At 37.4% G+C, this 21,850-nt stretch overlaps 1 protein-coding gene across 1 annotated transcript in view; it reads left to right on the top strand.

The window, feature by feature from the left end:
• UBL3 (ubiquitin like 3) overlaps window positions 1-21,270 on the top strand; it is a 58,810-nt gene extending 37,540 nt beyond the window's left edge. The window contains exons 2-5 of the mRNA XM_010400288.2: window positions 11,049-11,157; window positions 14,676-14,762; window positions 19,016-19,093; window positions 19,496-21,270. Of these exons, the coding sequence (XP_010398590.1) occupies window positions 11,049-11,157; window positions 14,676-14,762; window positions 19,016-19,093; window positions 19,496-19,548 (327 nt within the window). The 3' untranslated portion in view covers window positions 19,549-21,270. The remainder of the gene's footprint in view (window positions 1-11,048; window positions 11,158-14,675; window positions 14,763-19,015; window positions 19,094-19,495) is intronic.
• The last annotated feature ends 580 nt before the right edge of the window (window positions 21,271-21,850 follow it).

Here is a 21,850-nt window from a genome sequence, read left to right as displayed (position 1 = left end):
AAATAGCAGATTCCTTGAAATGTCCATTTTTGCATGTGTTTTTAATGTTTTCTTTATGTTCACTTTTTTTTCCCCTCAATGAGCTTCAGTTTTGGTCAAATTGAAGCTGATGTTTGTTTTCATCCAGGCTATAACTGGATGAAAACTACTTTCACTTTTGTCTATGGTATGACCTATGTGGGTTATACAATTGTAATACCTTCCAATCTAGATAATCTTCTAGATACATGGTTAAATCAAATTGAGCCCTACAAAGTTGGTTAAAGGTAAGAAAAAAATAATTGATTGGGGATTATGAAGGGATAGAGAGTATCTGTCTGCCACTTCCACTTGGAAAAAGTACCTATGTATGGAACTGGTTCCTTGGAATTGTATGTTCTCCTTTGTTAGCAGCTGCAGTAGTGTTCACTTTCAAATTGGAGATGTTAGGCATTTCACAATGCAAGTGTTCACAGACTTTGTGATCTTGCATCGGTCTTTTAAAAGATGCCATTGAACTGTCCTAAATAATATTTTAAAATAATGCATATATATTCTCTCTACAGAGCACATTAGAACAATTACTGAGTTATATCAGAATTAAATCCAAATTTAAGTGACTAGAATTATCATTAATCATATTTGTGTGGTGGACTTCTAAGCTTCAAACATCAGCTTGATAGGAGAAGGTGAAAACAAGGTGTTGGGCTTATCCAGGGGCAGCTCTTGGGAAGAGATGGCAGAATGGTAACACAGATGGTACACACTGATTTCACTTTTAAATTCTGGAGTCAAACACTGGGATGTGTGTCATTAAAAGATATTTTTAGGGAGACAGAGATTGAAATCTAGAAACGGACACCTTCTTCTCTTTTTCTCTCCTACTCACACTCTTTTCCCACTTCAGAAAGAAACCCTGGAATGCCCTGCTCTGCTATTATTATATGTAGGTTGTGAAGAAGTCATACAAATGCCTGTGTTAAGAGTTTCAGCTCTAACTCCATGTACTACAGGCCAGCGACCCCCAGGATATGTCACAGCAGGATGACGTGGTTCCTGTTTTACAAGTCTCTCCTGAGAACAGAGGCTGTGAGGGCACACTAGCCAGGAAAATAAAGACGCCTGGAGGTCTGGCTGCACCCTCTGGTTCCGGCGGCTTCACACACAAAAGGGATAGAGGGTGAGCTCCTCACCCGAGGAAGCTGCTCCTGGGCTGGTTGTCAGGTGTGCAGGCGGAGGCAAAGAAGGAGAGAGGGGACTCCTCGTATAGGTTCCACCGGAAGGTTTCTTAACGTAAAGGCACTAAGGACAAAGAGCCAAAAATATGCGAGGGTCCAGGGAGTTTATACTGAGGGATGGAAAGGCGGGGTTGAAACTGAGGAAACCAATGGGAACAGCACATAGGCGGGAATAAGGGAAGTAACCAATGGGATATCGAGGAGTACAGAACGTTCTAGAACTAATACATAGTTAACTAAGTGAAACGACTATTTACAACTTCATACATAAAACAGGGAGGAGGAAACATTAACCAATCATTTTAAAAGGCACAAATCACTAAACCAGGGGATTATGGGTTCTCACCCTGACCAAGTGTGTTGTCAGACATCGGTGTCTGACCGCCACGTGTTGGTTTCTATGGTACCTTCAGGGGTCAAGGTGGCTACAGCTACTTACAGTGCCACAAGGCTGTAAACTACCATAGCTATCAAACCCCCTCACTGTGGTTGTGTTGAGCAGAGCTAACTGGTTCAGTTTGCAAGCACGAACTTCTCTTGTGGGCATTGACATTTGATGCAATTTTACTACTGTTTCCACTCTTGTGTTTGGAATTGACTGGTTTAGCGTGGGATACCAATTGTTAAAATGGTCTCTACCTAAATTTGATCTTAATCTGAGTGTATCAATTTCTCTGTTTTGTGTTTTAGTCACTTTATTCCTCACTAAAAATACACTTATTGTAAGACTGAGTTGAAAGGATGAACTTTGAAAATAGCAAACTTGAATGCCACATGATTTACTTTCTGCATTTTTTACTATCTGTTTGTATTAAGTCTCCTGGTCTTCTGACATGTATTAAAGACAAGTTAAAGGTTTTCTGTGTTGTGTAATTTGCACATTACAATCATGATGGACTAAGACAATTATAACATGTGCAGGGTGAAACTGCCCTGACTATGGCTAATGAATAATCAGAGTAGGTCTTTGAGTCTTCCCTGTCAGAGTGAATTCTCTTGAGAGGGCAGCAGGAGATGGTTTATGACTAAAGTATGTACTTGGGATATAGTAGCCAAAATTCCGTTTGAGCTGAGAAGACCAGGTACTTGATCACTTGCCTTATTTCAGGGAAGGGACTGCCTCAGTTTTCTTGTACTTCTGGGAGAGAAATTATTCCATGGTGGAGTTGTACTTCATTAAATCATGAAAAAATCTTTTGCTTATAGAACCAGTATGTTGTAAGAAAAAGTTATTCTTCGGGTTTTACTGTCTTATTAAAATTGATTTTCAGTGAAAATTCTTAGTTCTTAATTAGCTCCAGCAGACACATTGGTGTGTTGTGTTCACTCATCCCTCTCCACAAAAACCCAAAAAACCAAACCAACCCAGAATTGTTTCAGGAATGCAAATAGGATAGTAAAGGAAACACTATGTAAACTTGACTGAAATCCATTGTATTTTACTGCTTATTTATCATAGTGGCTGTATTAATTTATTTTGAAGGACAGTGTTTCCTAGATATTTCTTCTGAAAACATAACCCTGGAACTCATAGGAGGATATTGCCATTGTTTCTGTGTTACTTGAATTGAAGTGAGGAAATGGATGAAGTGTGACCAAGCACTAGGATTTTAAGTTCAAGAGTGTCATGGTTTCCATAGAAACAGCTAGTTCTATCATAGCTACTGAGTTAAATGCTTGTAGGATTTTGCTTTTTTCCCCCTTTAAATAAAATTTGTTTATGCTCTTTTTTGGTTTTCTCTTTCTTTTCACTTCAAGTTTCTGAAATCTGCTAACTAAATTTTTAGCAGTGGAAAGCTGCCTTAGCCATTCCTTGTTTGGGCAAGCATTGCACATAAAACCATATTTGTTTCACTTTGTAGTAATCTAAAGGTGAGCATGTCATAGGAACTGGTATGAAGTTCACCTTAGACTTGAATAGAGTGACGCAGGGTGCTGTCACGTTTACCTGCTGTTGTGTTGGGATTGCCCTACTTTCACAAGCGATGTGGCTTTGAATGAGTGACGCAGCTGGCAATGACACTTCAGAGCTTTGTTCATTCACATGGACAATTTATGTTTCTTCTCATGTTCCATGTCAATCTTTTTTTCCTGATACAAAGTAAATTTATTATAGGTACTGCAAGGTGCTGTAGCTAAATGCAGGGGTTCTGAGTGTTGCCAAGTGTAAATTTTAGGTGTTCAATTGGGGAAGTATGGTTAAGTTGCCTGTATTTTCTATGAAGTATCTGGTGAAAATAGGTGTCTAGAAGTGTGATTCATGAGAACTGTAGTTTTATTTATTTTACCAAATTACTCTTGAAGAAGAATCCAGGATCAAGGATCTCTTCTGTCTCATTGAGAATGCTTGCACTGTTGGGCTGCAGATTTATACTTCTGCTCTATTACTTTCTTACCCTGTGCACCTCAATCCCTCTACCAGCTAGTTTCTTGGCTGAGAAGGAGCTAATATTATTATTCTGGATGTGTCTCAAATTCCCAGAACATTCTGGAAGTCTTCAGAAGGCTGCTTGGGGAAATGACTTAGATTCAATGACCATGAGCTGATACAGTTAAAATCAAATGGAAGAATAAACAAAGCAGGAGTATATGTAAAGGCTTTGGGTTTCAAGGAGGCAGATACTGATTAAACTAAATGTACTGGATTAGTAATAAGGAGTGTATCTGAGGAATTTGCATGCTTGGTATTTCTTCAGGTTGAAGATGTTAAGTTACAAAATATCTGCATGCTAGATGAGTGAAAAGATGTGAAGAGAGACTATGAACTTGACAGATGAGTAACCATCTCAGGAACGATGCTGAGAAGGAGCAGAGAAGAAATAATGGAATAAAATTCATGGTTTCTATTTATCCAAATTAGATCATGACAGATTCATCAGCCAGTTTTCTTTGGAAGGAGAGTGTTTTTCACGAGGGAAATGCAGAAGAGGTGTAATCTGTCTGGACTTCAGTGAGTAGTTGATACTGCGTAGGAAGAGATCAGTTGCGGCAGGCAGGGTTTGATAGAGTGTGTGACTTGGGTGGAGAAAGTGGTAAGGTACAATGTTCAGGATGTCAGTGTCAGGCTGTCAGTCGTGCTCAGTGGAATTCCTTAAAGATAATTTTGGGACCAGCTGTCTTTGTAATGTTTTCATTTATGCCACTAGGACAAGGAAAATCAGTATGCTGATGAAATTTGTTGATGATGAGTAGTGTAGAAGATGATTGTGGTGTTGTGTGGGGATGGGATTGTCCCAAAGACTGAATTAATAGGAACAGAATTAATTGAATTAAAATAAAAATATCCTGTACATCATGGGTGGTTAAAAGCTGTATTTTGAAATGCAAGCTTGAAAGCTTATGTCATAGAAACAGCTGGGCTAGAGAAGAGCATTGCAAGATTACTGCATTAGAAATGTAAGACAGTTGTGGTATTTGTATTGAGAATGGAGAGGCTTTTGCAGTTGATTTAAGGAGGTTCTAGTAGCATTTTATAAATTCCTGAAATACTGTGTATCATTCTAATTATGCATACTTAAGAAAGTTTAAACAAAACTAAAGCAGATATGGATTAAAGTGGATTGTGGAGTCATTCACTTTGGAAAGGACCTTGAGCAATTTTCTAGCCCAAGCTCCTACTGGAAGCAGGGTCACCATTGAATTCAGACTGGATTGCTTGGGGCTTTGTCAGTTGGACCTGGAAAATCCACAAGGCCAGAGCTTCCAGAGCATCTCTGAGTGACCACTGTTTTGAGATTCTCAGGGTGAAAACTTTTTACCCTATCATAGTTCAGAGTCTCTTGTTTCCATTTATGACCATTGTCCACTGGTCTTCTGTCTTGGACCTCAGTAAAGAGGTCCTTGTTTTGGTAATTCAGGCGTGGGAAGGCTGCTAATAGGTCCCCTCCAGGCCTACCCAAGCCCAGTTACCTTAATCTCTATTGATGTGCTTCAGAACTTTGAAGACAGTGTTCCCACCAAGGGCCAGCCCTTTAATGAGGAAAACCTTTGCTTGTTAATTTTAGCAAAGTGTGTCCTTGTCTGCAGATGCAAAAGAAAGCTGTCAAAACCCCAAGGTTTTTTTGGCTAAAGCGTGATGTAGGTGGGGCATCAGTGAATGTAACCTATTCAAGAATAAATTTAAGCTGGGAATGAGAAGAAACCACTCAGTGAAGCAGCTCAGGGTCTACAACAGCCTTCCAGGGCATGTAAAAACTGAAGTTCTTCATTATATTCAGGTGGATGCATTTCCAGGAGTGACCTGGTGTCTAGAACCTGCAGGTCCCTGCTGACTTGGCTTGTGTGATGCCGCTGTGATGCTTAGACTGTTATTTGGGCTTGGTTCAACTTCGTTTGTAAATCTGGTGGAATTCAGTCACAGAAGTGGAGCTGGGAGGTTTCTCTTTGGCCTAGAGCCATTAGGAAACCTTAATGTGTCTTTAGAGAACCAAGTTATTTCTTACAATAATGAACTTCAATTAGAAAGTAAGTGTATTGGATGTTGAAGAAAAAATTGTTTTGTGTATGTATTTCAATCTTAAAACAGCTAAAGAAAAGTACTTAGTTTAAACTTGGGGCTGCATAGCATGTGCTGATATGACACCTTTCCTTCTCTGCATTTTAATTGTAAGATGGGGAGCAATCTTAAACTGCTACTGGATGGAGCATAGAATTGATAACAAAGTAACTTGTTTAACTGAATAGATGGGAAGTCAGTGAAACATTAAGAAACGAGATTTACACCCTACACAATGTTTATTAATGTTAAAGTGACTTCCCAGTTATTTAACATTAGCTGTGAAATTAGAAGCACTTGTGGCACTAAGATGTTCTGTAGGTATGCCTTTAAGAATGAACAAACTTTGCATGCCTAGAACAAAGAAAAAACAATTTATTCTACGTCAGCATATATGTGACCCAAATTTCTCTTCCAAAAATTGTGGTCACAGTTGTTACTATAATCTTTTCATAAATATAGTATTTTTTTGGGGTGGTTTTCTGTTTGGTGGTGGGTTGTTTTTTTTTGCAGAATATAATCTACACTGAAAATTTTTATTGTGTATGCAGTGCAGTAGATGGTGTAGTTACTGGAGCTGTGATTATGAGATTGGGGTGGGAGGGAGAGGGTGAGGTTTGCATGCTCGAGATCACAAACAGAATGTGCTATTACATAACTGTGCAGAGGGGATGTAGTCTGCAAATTGTATTTAATCCTTCTTCTGATACTCTGGCTGCCCTTGACTGCTTTCAGCAGTAACGTTGCAGTTGGTACTACAATGCGGAAGTGTGAGGATGTGTCCGTATCACTTGGTTGTAGCAAAAGGCTGGAACTCCCTTTGGTACCCTGAAAAAAAGAAAAACCATAATCGGGACAGTTGTTGTAACATCCCCGGTTGAAGAACGAACTTCTCAAGGCCCTGAGAATTGCAGAAGTCTCTTGAGACCAAGACACTTGACAAGAATAGGTGGAGGGATTTTAAGGTTACAGTGGGTACAGATACAACCTCCTTGCTGGCTTTTAATGTAGGAAAGAGGATACAGGATAGCTAAGATTACTAAGACTCCTTTCTTAACTTGAAAAATTATAATTTGATGCTTTTGTGTCAAAATTTCTCTACCTAGCCAAGACTTTTTTCTACACTTTGAGTAAATGTATATACACATACGCTCTTTTTTTTTTTTCTTTCTTCTTTTAGTTCTGAGCTTTCTGGAATTTTGCCAGAAATATTTTTTTCAGATACCCTATAGTTTGTTTGCAGAATTAAGTAGTACAGCAGTTGCAAGTAGTTAAATTTCCCAATATTTTTGAGGGAAATGAGATTAGACTCTAAATTTGAAGGCAAGTTGTGGGATTATTTGCTTCAAACCCTTTGGGGTAATGTGATGCACAACTCAAGACTAAGATTCCTTCAAGTCAAGATTAAGAAACATAAATATATATATATACAGAGAGAGAGAGAGAGAGAGAGAGAAACATGCAAACTAAATATGTCAGTGGCATGCTGTACTATAAATAAGAAAATACTTGAACCTTTCATTAGAACAGCTGTTTCTTTGCACTTGATGTAACACCTGCTTGATTGACTTAAAAATTCATTTTGGGCTTCTGCTGATATGTGGTGATTTTTTTTAAAGTGAAAATATATATCCTGCATTTTACACATACTTTGTAATATACCCTGTAAAATGATTATCTTATCTCACTGTGCCTTGTATATTTCACAATAAGACTATAAGAAATGCTCTTCAGCAATGAGAACTCTTGGAGAGGTAGGGGGAAAGAAGGATCTAACATTTTTCACTCTTTTTTTCCCCCCGCCATGTAGCTTATATTGATTTTTTTGGTGTATATTAACTGCAGAGATATGACTTAATCAAATTTTTCAGGAAGCCAAGTTAGTTTTGATTATTTTTCAGTGATATTCATCTCCTTTTTGTACTCACTTTAGTGTGGCTGGTAATCTCAAAAGTCAGTAATGAGAATAAAAAGAAATGTGTCTCCCTAATGTTATGGTAGAAGAAGAACTTCACTTCTATGTTAATGCAGTGCCATAATCATGCTTTTAAGTGCTGCTTTTAAGTGCTGAGCAGGGCTAATCTTTTGGGGTTTTTTTTAGTCATCTTGTAGGATCCAAATCAGGTAGTTCTAGGGAGTGCATGGTTTGGTATTATGTCTCCTGCCTGCAAAGTGCTATGGTCTTCAAACCAGGCAACCCCCAACCCAGGTAAACTACACACAGATGAAACAAAATAAATCCTTACATAAACGGTATAAATTCAGAGTTTGGGAACTGCTTAGCCAGAGGGAGCAAGCTAAGAGGGTGTCTCATGAGCCAGTTAGGGTATAGAAAATGGATATGGGGAATTGGAGTGAGAGGCACATGGGCTGCTGGGGAAGAGGCTACAGTAGGCACTGGTGCTGAAAATTTGAGGTTGGTTTGTTTGTTCTTTTAAACAGGCAGCCCATTCCAAGTACAAGTAACAGTTCATGATGCAGTCTGAATTTCCTAAATTTTTGGCGGTATGTTGGTATTGTAATAAGGTGCATTAATGCTTAAAAAATAATTAAAGATAATGAAGTATAGAGAGAGTGGAATCAAATCCAGTACACAGCACTTCCAAAAGCCAGATGAAAAGAACTTACTTTCTACATGCACATTTTTGTAGTGTCATCTGAATATGTACTTAGTAACTGATGTGGTGCTGTTTTGCAAACTGTTGGTTAAATAGGAGAAATTAAAATGTATTAGAAAAACTGTGTGTCTGTGAGCCTACTATAAAGGACCTAGCTGAGGTGGGGGGGAGGCAGCTCAGAGAGAGCTTCTTATTAGGTTCATTATGAACCAACTGTCAGATGAATTTTTATGTTTCCTGAGTCATTTAAAGACAAAGGTAAGTGTAAAGACGTCTTGCTGCTAGAATTCATTGATGACATGAAGTTTGAAAAGTGCTCGTAATGTAGAGAGGAAGAACTTTGGGGGGGATTTCTTAGGTCTGGTGCCCAGACATGGGGGAAATCTGAAACATCTTTATGATGCAGAATACTTCTTCACACCTAGCCTCCTTTCTCTCTGAGGGATGGAGTAATAGGAGTGGGATGAAATTTGGACCTGTGTGCTTTAGGGTGATACAGGCAAGATAAAAGCTTGGAGGCTGAATAATTGAAAGGATCAAAGTAGAAAAGGGCACAAAAAAGTACTGAGCAAACAGTGTGGTGCAGTTATGAAGAAGGTATATGTGCTCTTGGGACACAGTCACAGAAGATGTTTTCAGTAGACAGAGGAAATTACTGGTGGTGTTACAGAAGCATCTGGCGAGATATCATTTAATATGCTTCAGAAATAGTCATTTGTTTGAGGAGAAAATAGAAGAAATTGTGCAGAGACAGGCTCCTAGGATGAAAGAGGGAATAGGTGTCTCACTAGAGAAAGCTTGAAGAGCTTATCTAGGGTAGTCCAGCTAAAGGAACTATATATATAAGTGTTGTCTATACATACACAAATGGAGACAGTGAAGGGAGGGGAAGTACTGAAACTGAAAATATAAGCAAAACAACACCTGAACATAGTCCAACAAATTTTTGTAGCTGTAGTTCATCACAGTAGTGAGGTTTTTGGAGTAAACAGGAACTGTAGAACTTGATCTGCTTTTTCTGCTAAATATTGTTGCAATTTGAAAATAATTCCTTAATCATTGTGAAAATTTCAAAGAAAACAACACTTTAATGTGTATAGCCAAATGTATTCTGAATTTTATGAAGAATTGTCTTTGACTAAACAGCATTTCCTCAGTTTCTCTCCTTCAAGTTTTTTTTGTGATTTCCTGGTATGCAGTGATACTCTTGGAGTGGCCATGGTGCTTTCTTAGAGACAGCTGCCACTTGGCTGCTTTCCTGGGCTAATGGGAGAACTTGTTTTTTCCGAAGGGTGTTAGTAAGAGGACAGGGAGGAGAACCTAGCCTTTTATGCTCACTCTTTTTATACTTGCTACACTTTGAAATAGAGACTGAATTGCTTTTAGGAGGGGTCATTTCCTTCATTGACCTTGAAGTGTGCTGGATGATAGAGATACTTCCATTAGGTGCTTAAAGATAGGTAGGATGAATCCAAGCCAAAGCATTCAAGAGGGAATAGACGAGCTGCCTAAAGACCTTCTGAAGTAAGTGGAGAGTAGGTAGCTGAGGCAGAGCTGTCATGTTCGGTGGATATGATGCACTGAGATCTTTTCAAGAAGTCTAGAAAACTTGGACATTGCTGTACATTTTTCACTTGGTATTTGATGTAGAAAACAGTTTACTGAATTCCAACAAAGAAAGCTTTGTTGCAGCTTGCCTTAAAGTGAGAGCCACAGCTTGAGAGTGTGACTTGGAAAAAAGTATCCAAGCAGTTAGTCTGCTGAAGTCTCACTGCAAGTTGATGAAATGTGGGCTTGTAGGTCGAAGTACAACAGCAGCTAGGCTCCTGCTTGCCATGGGCATTGCTAAGTGCTAGCTACCCAAACATATTTTGTGACCTTGCTAACAGTCGCTTGAGGAGCCAAAATTTAATCTCTTTTGCATTGTAAATAATGTCATACTGAGCTCTTTATGTGTGTTATTTTAATGCTATATGGAAAAGAAATTATATTCAGTAATTTGCAAATAGAAGAGAGGAAAATTATGGCTGAAGGTGCTGGTGGTTACATGGAGGAAATTAACCAAAGAAAAATTATGGTGGGATGTTATTACTGTGCTGCATGTGGACCTCACTTTGCTTGTAGTGAAAGACAAGTGGTGGGACGAAGTTTTGGATTTAGAAGACTGGCAGAGGGATTCAAACTTTGTGGCAGCTGGGAGCAAGGAAGGATGCTGTCTGACTCCCTGGTGTTTTGTAGCTGCACTGGCTGAGATCGAGAGGGAGTGTTCTAGGGCTTTTATTTAGGCTCACAGGCTATTCAGGAGCAGATTTTGGTATTTTAATGCTCTCCATTTAAGTTAATTTTTCAGGTTTATATTTTTCCTCTTCATTCAGGAGTTGCTTATGTGTCCTTGCTAGAATATGTTTCTACCCTACTGAAAGCTATTTTTTACTGGCACAGTTGATTCAATCACTAACAGAATCTTCCGATGTTTATAATCAAAAATGCCAGCTGTTAGAATTTAATCTTCCTAGATTATGGGTATGTGAACAACATTTTACTGACCTCTTTGACCCTCTTTTTAACATATGTTAACATGTTAAACTGTTTTCTCAAGTCATTTGGATCAGTCTTCCAAAACCAACAACAATTTTTTAGTACCTGTAAAAAAAATAAAAAATTTAAGTCTTCTCTGTAAGCTTTCCTAATACTGATGTCTTGGGGTTTTTTTACCAGATAAATTTGCGCCTCATCTTGGTAAGCGGGAAAACAAAAGAGTTCCTGTTTTCACCGAATGACTCTGCTGCAGATATTGCAAAACATGTGTATGACAACTGGCCAATGGGTGAGTAGCTGAGTGGCTTTGGCTTTTTACCTGGTGAGCAAGGAGCTTTGCTGTATATTCTGACTAAAGTGTCGATAAACTGATCTCCGTGCTCAACATTCAAATTAAGTGTGTTTATTCACTATCTGGACAAAGATTTATGCAGAAATACAGTTGTCTTGCCTTCTTTTTCACAGTTCCTTCAGTTGGGCAGATTTTTAGACGTCAGGACTGTTTCCTACTTTATTTCTAAAATTTGCTTCCCCAAATTGAAGTACTTCTTTCCCCCTATCTTTCAACACTTTTCTTGATGTTAGAGGATCTAGTAAGTGTGAGGAAATGTTGGAGATATAAAACCTCTTATGTGAGGACAGCTAAAATAAAACACGGGAAGTCACAGGAATTAATTAGTGAAATTGAGTCTGAAGTACTTTTTCCTTACTGCCTTATCTTGGAAAGGATCTGTAATACTGATATTTTTCCAGGGAGAAAAACAATTATAAAAGCCCATTTTAAGAGACATTAAAAGACTGGATGTTGTTTGTGTGAATGTACTTGGTGTCGTGCAGGAATACTGGCTTTGGAAAATGGGCTTGAGAACTTAAGATGTGTATTCACATATGTGAATAGTTCCCCAAAACAAAGTGGTTCTGTTCTCCCTGACTATGATTTCATGGGAAAATAGCCAAAACACAGACATAGCATTACATACGATGAAAGAAAATGCTTCTTTTGGTACAGGACTTCATTTGGGTTACTGTTTTGATGTTAAAAAGACTACTATTTAGACAAACTAAAACATTGCACTATCTGTTTCTGTGGTGCTTTTGTCAAAGACATATGGTGGATGATCGTTTATGCCAAAAAGTTAATGTTGATAATCAGTATTTTAGGCCTTAAACTGTTCTTTGAGGTCAGGAAAAAAGTTCAGTTTTCTGGGATGCAGTATTATGTATTTAGTAAAATATGTAATGAAAGAGGAGGTTTTAAGTCTTCTGAAGTATTAGATACAGATGTAAAACACTTCAAAAAATAGGTTAACATAGCATCTGTGCTGTACATTTTTTAATGTGTGCCTATAACATAGTTGTCATAACCAAATGTTCTTTGTGTACATTTATCTGGATTAGTAAAGGCAGAACTGGATTTTTTTTTCTTACTCAAGTTTATGCCTGAGCACGTGATGTCATGTTCAGAGTCTTGTGAAGAGCTTGAAAGTTGCAGATTCTGAGTTTAGAGTTGGGAAGAAACCCAGACTTTAAAGTCTCTTCCTTAAAAAAAAGTAGAACCAGACATGGAAACCTCGGTTCAAATACTTGCTGTCCTGAGGGAGTGCTCTAAATTTTGATGAATATTTAATTTGCAAAGAAGAACAGTCTCAATTTAAAAGACAGAAACCCCCCCCCCACTTCAGAATATCATATAGATTTTCACAAGCATTAGCCCATTAGCTGTTTTTAGACTGGGAGTGCTCCTCTTTGCCACAGGACTGAGAAATCTTGATGAGGACTAAAGTATCCTTGAAACACAGATGATGCAATTGTTTTTACCACCATTTTGACTTGTCATGATCTTGTGGGGGAAAAAAGGGATGAAATAACCTCAGCCACATACTGGCAGGATTAAGGCAAACTTCTCCCCACCTCTTTTGGCAATACAGTTTTTAATTAAGGATCTCTTTATTTGCAGTAGAAAACACCAAATTTATTTTAATGCATATCATCTAGATAGTTACCTGTTCTCTTCTTCCCCTCCCCATTTTCTTCTAAATAATATTAACATCTTTCTTGTAGACCTATTATCTGAACTTTAAAAAAAAAAAAAAAAGATTCAGTGTTTCCTTGGCCCATTTAGTCATCAGTGGAAATTAAAATTTGAATTCATGTCAGAAAGAAATGTTTCAGACTTCCAGCCAAGAAGCAGAAATTAAAAGGATGGGTAACTTGGCAGCTTAACAGTGAGAAAATACCTGTGCCAAAATCTAGTCTGTCTTCTTTTGGTTGTGGTTTTACATCATTATGGCACTGTCAATTGGCTGGATTTCTGCTCTTTACAGCCACAGTATAGTGGAGTTCAGACTGTATGGAGTAAAAAAAAAAATAAAACTGTTATGGTAGCAGTGTGATAATTCAGATCCTTAATGTAGCCCACTTCACAGCATAGCAGAATGGGCATGTGCTTGAATTGCAAGACAATTGAATCAGACCCTAAGTGGAAATACTTGAAATTCAAATAGCTTTGGTTGCCTAATTTAATCTAATCTTACAAACTAGGCACGTGGGAGCACCTGGGAGTGTTGCAGCTTCTGCTGTTGGTGCCTTGCCCCTGCCGTGGTCTGGGGCTGAGATGGCTCCTGCTGCCCACGTCTCTGCCTGCTTGCTTTTTGCACCAGATGCCTCTCTGTACGCTCTGCAGCCATGGCTTTTGTTTCAAATGCTTCCCCTTCTATCCTTTTCAGTTCCTCTCCTTTTGTGGTGCCAGTTGCTACTGCCCGTATGTTAATTGTATGTTCCCAGTGAACAGGTTGGTTTCTGTGGCTTGTCCTGATCCCTTGCTGAATATTGATTTTGCTATATAAACACTACAAGCAGAAAGAGAGAACATTTGTGAACAACTGTTGCCAGATATTTGGTCATCTAAGAAACAGAAGACACTGTATTCCCAGAGAGACCATTTAAATTCAACATTTCAAGGCTTTATGATACTTGTTCTGAAAGCAAAGTGCATATTTAGTTGTTCTTCACATTGTGACAGGGAATGGAAAAAGAGTAGGAAAAGACCATTTAAGCTTATCATTTATTTATGATGGCTTAAGCATTATAGGAAAATGCATGCTTGCTTTTTTTCGAACCACGGTTTGCCATATAAAAACATCCATGGATCAGCCTTGGGGAAGCTCCTTAAAATGTATTGGTGGGTGTCTGCTCAGAGAGAGCCTCTGTTCTGGCTCTGTGGTGGCAGTCGGGGGCTGCTCAGGTCCCTGCCCCCTCCAGCCATGGAACTGGTTGGATCTGGCCATCATCGAACGGTGCTGAGCTGCCTCTGGAGCTTTTTTCAGCGCTGTGATCTCAGAGTCCTGTTTCAAGTGACCCATCACATGCGCGCTTGCTCTGTGTGCAGCAGCTTCCCATTGCTGGAGAGCAGCTCCAGTTAGTCAGTTAGCTGGTGACGGGGAGCATGGCTTGGGAAACTTCAGAATGGCCTGGGTATCAAGAACCAGGAAGCAATTTGCATGTATGAAATATTTTCTTTAGGACTTGTGTATGTGCTAAATATATCCTGCAGTCTGTGACATCAGTAATATTTATACTTGCAGACATAAAATTACGTGTTTGAATGCCCAGTGTCAAATAATAAATTCAAGAATAGACTTCGAGTGCTGGTCTTGAATTACCTTCCTGTACCTTCAGCCTGTGATCTCTCTTTAGTGTTTTAAGCAAAAGAGTCCTGTTCCCAATTTTCTTCCTGGGTAAAGGTGAGAGAAATAACAAAAGATGTTTTTATCACAATGTAACTGTGGAAATTCTCTCTCTCTTCAGATTGGGAAGAAGAACAAGTCAGCAGTCCAAATATCTTGCGGCTTATTTATCAAGGGAGGTTTCTTCATGGCAATGTGACATTAGGAGGTATGAAAATAATTTTTATTATACATGTTACAGTTAGGCAAAGGGGATATTTATTTATGGTTCAGTGAATACTACTTTACTGTTCAAGATCACAGTATGGCTTGCTTTATACTGTTTTTCTTGTGCATAGAGTGACATTGTACCTTATTGCATATTTTTCCATCTTGTTACCATGAGTTGTTAAACTTTGCGAGGTACCACCTGCTAAGTCAAGCCTCCTCTCACACAAAGAAACTGTAGTGCTGCTTTTATTTGTTGTCATTCTAAATGGAATATTTTGTTCCACCTCTCTTACACTGCATTTGCAGGACAAGCTACTTAATAAATATCTGAAGTATTTTAAAATGCTTGATAAACTTTATGAAAATTGGTCAAACAATACTTTAAATCTTAGTGCAATGCAGGAAGACACCCTATGAATGAGAATGAGGGGAAGCATTCTTGCTGTCCAGTGCTCTCCCAGGGATACAATTGCATAGTTATGTGAAAACAACAGTAAATGGCTTCACTGCGTTTGCTAAGGAAATGTAATTCAACTGTGCCCTCTCGTGGCAACTGTTTCCCCACAATTAACGCATTTTGGTGGGAACCCTTGATAGAGGTGTGACACACATTTGTTAAGTCATCTTTCCTTTTGTAGGTAGCATTTGCCAATGGGAATATCAGCTGTATCAGTGACTAAACATTATGAGCCTCTCCATTCTGTGCCAGTTTAAAAACAAATTAATGTTCCTACTTTGTATGTTCAAATTATTCATGGTTTGGTACCTGGATGCAATACAGAAAGGACAATATAATATAATATAATCACCAATGAAATGGTTTTGAAATTAAGAGGAATCTGAAAATAGTATTTCTGGACTGCTTATGGTGATGTTCCATGAAGAATTGACTGGGATGATACACCTATTGATTCACTTTCTACCATTCCCAGTGTTGCCTAGTGATGTACTTACAGAATAGATTTACTCTCCACATATATAAATTTTTAATGCTTCTATATATACAAACAAGATCATTGTCAGCTCAGCTGGAAGAACTCTGAAATTTTTATTCACTCTTTAATTTGTATTTTCACCAGGTGACAGTGAGTGCAGCTAGTAGCAGTTGGAGTAGAGTTGAAAGACAAATGTTAAGTCTTGGATCATCTCTGCAATTAAAGATGCTAGTCTTACCCTACATTTCCAGGCAAGGATAGTTAAATGGGATTTACTTCGCCATTCATCTGAGTGTTGCTCTTCACCACCAGTATTTTTTCCCTTTAATGACATTTGTCTAAACCTAAGAAAATGTTGAATATTTTTTTAATGTATTTAATATATTATTTAATGAGTTAAGCTGAAAAATAATATCTGCATGCTGCTGACTCTTGCATTAACTTAGGTCTATGAATTTTGAACACTTGCTTGGGTTCAGGGCATTTTAGTTCATTCTTAATCGTTCATGCGTTGTGATTTAATCATCGTGTTTTTACCCCAGGGATCTTACATGTATATTAGTGTTTTTCAAAAATATTTTTGTTGCTGTATTGTTTTAAGAAAAAGAATCCCTAAAACATTGGCTTAACTTCAGTACTAATGAAGTTATCAGGAGTAAGATTACACAGCTGAAAGGGGAACAGGAATTCATGAAACAGCCTGAGAAGACTCTTACTTCAGTTTGTGGTGTTCATTAGAGGTAGCCCTAAGTGAACTAGTTACCTTTAAAAGGGAGGTGGAGGAGGGGAGGGAGGAAATTTCTTGCTAAACACAATATTTAGTTTCTTATACTATTATAATACACTTTCTTTAAGCTTTTCTAGCTGTAGCTCTCTTTGACTGAGTTATAGCACTTAGTGTTATATTTGCTTTAGGTGATTAGGAAATATTGACTGGAATTTTGACCTACTGAAAATCACTTTATCATCCAGTGACACAAAAGTTTCCAAGGAAACAGTTTGGTGTTTTCTTTTTTAACTGGAGTGCATTTTTGTTCACTTTTACCTTACGTGTCTGTGTAGTGGCTTCTGAATTTGAGACTCCTATAAACTAAGATGGCTCAAAAATGAGAAATTGATAGGAGAAAGTGGTTTTGAGTGAAAAATTTTATTTTCAAGAAAGCATCCCTTTTGATAGCTTCTCTGAATGGACTGTCACTACAAGAACAGCAGAGCTAATGGCACTGGAAGCAGGGTAGAACAGACCCCTCTGTAAAGCTGTGCTGCTCTTGCCTGCAGGGCTTGAGCCACACTGTTTTGTTGTGTCCTACCTGTGCAAAGTGCTGGGGAGTTGCCTAGCAAGGCAGTCTGTTGTTCAGCTTCCAACAGGAAATTTAATCCTTTAGCTAAATATTTGTTTTGCAGTTTGCATTTCAAATAATATTAATTAGGGAAGTAATACATAATCAACAGTTCTCCATTTCTTGGTAGATAATGGTAATCAGCAGCATTTGCTTCCTTATTTATTGGGGAAGGGAAGTCAACCTGCCATATGCCATCCACATTCCAAAAGGGGGTGAAAAGTAAGTTCTGACAATAGAAACTACAGAAAAACAATGGGATTGAGTAGTTGGGAAAGGAATTAAATACAATTTTGCTTTTAGTGAGAGAAAGGCGTGAAAGCACAAAGAGAAGAGCAAGAAAGGATTACTGAGCATAGGTTAGGCTGCTCAGATGGTGTCATGGTGCTCCAAACAAGAAGCTGGAAATTTCTAGCAAGAACTTGTGTAAACTGTGCAAACTAGTAGCTGAAAGTAGTTGATGTAAATATTAGCATAGTTCTACTTGATTACTGTAAATAGTTAATCTCCACAACTCACTAATCAAGTGTCCTGAAATGTGTTGATATTATGAAAGATGTTCTTAATGTGATTACTTTGTAATTCAAGAGTTTATGTTATGAAGACAATCCTTTTCCATGGAGTTTGCAAAGAGCATATTAACAGTCTGTTAGACTTTTCAGTTGTGTCATGGTACCAAGTACTCAAAATTACATCATCTTTGTCAGACTTCAAGCTATCAATAGCTTCTAGTTGCAGGCACAGGCAGTGCTTCAAGTAAACTAAGAAACTTTCAGATTTGCCTTTCCATAGAGATCACTATTCCCAAAGTACAGCTGCTTCAAATCTTGTGGAGTTCTGTATCACTTCGTGTGCTTACACCTGTGTTTGGACCTGTGTTTTAATCATAATTTGCATTTCTTCAAATAAATATGTAGGCAACAAACATGATTTTAATAGCAGTCTTGTAGCGAGGCTTGTATTGAATACACCTAATTACTAAATACTGGGTTTATGTTTTTATTAGTGAATCTTCAATCTGTGCTGTAGTGTAAAACAGAGACATTTTTCACTTCAGTTGCCTTCAGGTTTATTGGCCATTCATTATTCATCTATTCACTTAACATGCCATTTCACTGTATGTGAAAACAAAAGCTGTAATTTGAGTTTGATAGAACAAATTCTACTCAAATCAGAATTATTTTTGTATTAAGGATTAAATTCTTGTTAAATTTAGCACTGACTTTTTTTTCCACTGTAAGGTGGGAAGGACAAAACTTAGAGCATCCTTGCCTTGTATTTCTCAGAAAAACAATCAAGGAAGATACTCTAAGTATACAATGTATTTGTATACTTAAATTGGAATGTAAAAATTATCGTTTTAGTTTCAGACACAAGCAGAAGGAATTGTGGAAAGGACCATTTTTTAAAATTTTGTGTTGCTAAAGCTCACAAAGGCAGCACTGTGAGAATTACTGTATCTAATTTAAAAAGCTTTAAATTTGATATTTTTCACATGCAGCTGATGTTACAGATTAGTATTAAAAGGCAAGATGCAGACATTTTGTATTTCAAAGAATCTGTGTCATGGATCAAAATGTGTTTTAGGAAAATCTGTTCTGTAGTAGAGGTTCAGTGTTTTGATATCTCAGGAATAACAACTTGGTGGCTGAATTAGCAACTTTTTTGCATCCTTATTATTAAAGAATGCTTAACACCTGAGTCTTGGCATGAATGCCCACCTCACTTTTTACTCAGAAGAGGAAGGCTAAGTTTCCTAACAGGAATATCATATCTCTAAGAATGCAGTGTTTTAAGTGATTCTTTTCGTGCCCTGAGTCCCTGATTTACTGAACTTCAACCAGTAAGCAGTTCAAACCCAACAGTATGAACTTTTGAACAGGTGCTAATCCAATTACAGTTAGTTTCAATTGGGTATTTTGGAGAAAAAAAGACTGATGTAATGTGTTAATTATTCTCCCTTTCTCCTTTTGCAGCATTAAAACTCCCTTTTGGCAAAACAACAGTGATGCATTTGGTGGCTAGAGAGACACTGCCAGAACCAAACTCTCAAGGTAGGGCATTAGAGGAATTTCTTACTCGAGTACATGGCAAAGTGGTCAGGTCTCTTACAGGCTTTTTGAGTATTTCATAATAGAGAAAAGTCAAGTCCTTGTGCTCTTTTGTGAAGAAGGCAATGGAATGCTCTTGTACATGTTTATAGAAAACTAAGAAATTAACTTTCTGGTTTAGCATTTTTATGTTAGTGCAGAAACTTACTCAGACCTTAGAAGCTCTTGTTTTTATTGTGAAAATCTAGTCCTGATTTATCTTTCAGTTATGTATGCATGTGTATAACAATAAATATTTTTTACTGAAAATAGTAAAGAACAGACTTGTATTAAGTATACTCTCACACAGAACAGCCTCATTGCTTTAGAAATGGCATGTAAGTAAAACTTCCTTCTTCTTTGCAGGTCAAAGGAACCGTGAAAAAACTGGAGAAAGCAATTGCTGTGTAATCCTGTAAACCCTGTTAGCTTTACCTGCTAAGTGTGATGTAATATAGTCTTTGTCTTTCATGCTGCTGGAATAGAAGAGGCCCTACCTTGCTTCAAACACCTGTAGGAAGAGCCTGTCTGTAAATCCATGGAACTGAAATAATACACGAACACTGTCTCATTAGTCTTTTTTTTTTTTTTTTTAAAGTGGAAGATCTATGAACACTTTAATTGTTTATTTTTTTCAATTCCTCCTTTTTGTTTGTTGAATAATCTTAGAGTACATCACTTTTTGAAAGAATTCAATCTCCAGAAAGGTTTGTTTTCTTTTCCATAGGAGGAATCCTTTTGCTACCACAAAAATCTGCATTAACCGGATCTAACCAGTCAAGCTTTCTAGATGCAATTTGCACTAAATATGGTTGACAGTATATTTCTCATCAACAATCTCTAACAATATTTGAGACATCTAGTAATAACCCACAATGTATAATGCAACACTGGAAAATAGTATATTAATAATTAAAACAAATCTCACTTATGGCCAAATCAAAGGAAAAACTGTTAAGTCAATTCTACCTAAGTCAACCTCGGTGGCCAAACTGGCACAGAATACTAACTAAACCAAGTCTAACTATATATATTTTCACTGCAACAAAGAAAAAATACTATGTGCCTGTAATTTAAAAGCACTCTGTAGAGGGCTGATGAAACTGATTTTTTTGTTACTGTGTGCACTCCGATCTCGTGTGTTAGTTGAGTGCTTATTCAGACAGCACAAACAAGTGCAGAGAGTGCATTTCCTAGCCTTAATATGGGAGGGGTAGTTTCCTGTAGTTCATAGGCTTTTATTATTGTGCATAAATGTTAGAAAACATCATTTACTAATCAATTTTATGTATTTGAATATTGGCAATTGGTGTTTTTCAGTCATTTTTCTCATCTGTACCTTAGACTCCAGTGTCATGCTTACTCATTAGAGATTTCAAGAGAATTATTAAAATTTAAAAAGCAAAAAGAAAAACTTCTGCCATAGTACTAGTTTTGTTTCTTTACGTAATCTGCATTTGGTATTAGTGCTTGCAATGGTATTAAAATCAGAAGCTGATTTTTGAAGGCGTACATAATTGAAAAGGATGCCATTCTTTTATTTCATATCAATAATTTAAATGTTGATATGCTAAAGAAATTTGCACAGCACTAAAGCATGAGCTAGTTTCATCTAAACCTGTAAAAAATAAAAATAAATAAAAATTAAAAAGTATAAAAGATTTTATATTTTTTCACTGGGGAGGAATTCTTCCTGGGTGAAATTACAAATATGTGTAGAATATATTTAATAAAGATCTTATAAAATACATAACTATAGAGGTTAAATATAGATTGGCGTGTAGTATAATAGAACAATATTCCATATAAATAGCTTTAGCCTTTAAAAAACTGAGTCACAGGTTGACATTGTGTTCTGTACCTAAGTGTCCACAACTCTTACAGATGTTCTGTGTAATCGTTTTTCCGAATGATTGGCATCATTCAAATGTAAACAGGTTATTTTATTCATTGTTACTGCTTTGATGAAATGCTTTATATGCAGTAGATTTACAAAAATATTGTTCATACTGATCAGAATTAAATTTGTATAGAGCAGAGTTTTAAAACAAATTGTAAATAGCACTAAACATTTTCTTTCTGCAACCTGTACTGATAGACTCTTCTGTAAACTAAATAAAAGAATATTGTAGTGCATTTCAGTGGTGTTTCAAGGGTTGTAATTGGGTCTGTAACTGCTTTTAATAGTACTTCTTAATCTGGAAATTAAGTAAGGACTCCATTTTATTTATTTAAAAAAAAAAGGAGGGGCACAAAACCTGCTGAAAAATGCTAAAGGGATTTATCACTTCAATTTTTGTTTTACTTCATAAGTGGCCTGGAAGCCTTTTTTCTGTTGAAGAGGAATGTGAGCATGAGCAGTTGCAAATGTGCAGCTGTGTCACACCCTTGTGTGCCTCACAGGAGCCGTGTGCTCATACTGTGAGTTTTTGAACCTTCATTTACTGATAGCAAAGAGCACACACATATCCCTTGAGGTGCTGGGAACTGAGATCACACCATTACGTGCTCATTACCAAAGTGAATCTGGAGGGGGGGCATTTCCTTCTGCTCTGCAGTGTGGTTGCTAAATAAGAAACTGTAGGGACACAAACCTTCTTCTTTAAAAAGAAAAAAAGTCTGATAGACTTCCCTTTTCCAAAATGCTGACCACCCAAGTAACACAGACTTAGATGGGAAATGGCTATGACAGCACAAGAAAAAGAAATGGTCTGAGACAGG

The sequence above is a fragment of the Corvus cornix genome, chromosome 1, assembly GCF_000738735.6.
Source record: "Corvus cornix cornix isolate S_Up_H32 chromosome 1, ASM73873v5, whole genome shotgun sequence".
Taxonomy (NCBI): domain Eukaryota; kingdom Metazoa; phylum Chordata; class Aves; order Passeriformes; family Corvidae; genus Corvus; species Corvus cornix.
This window is presented reverse-complemented; position numbering and strand designations above follow the sequence as displayed.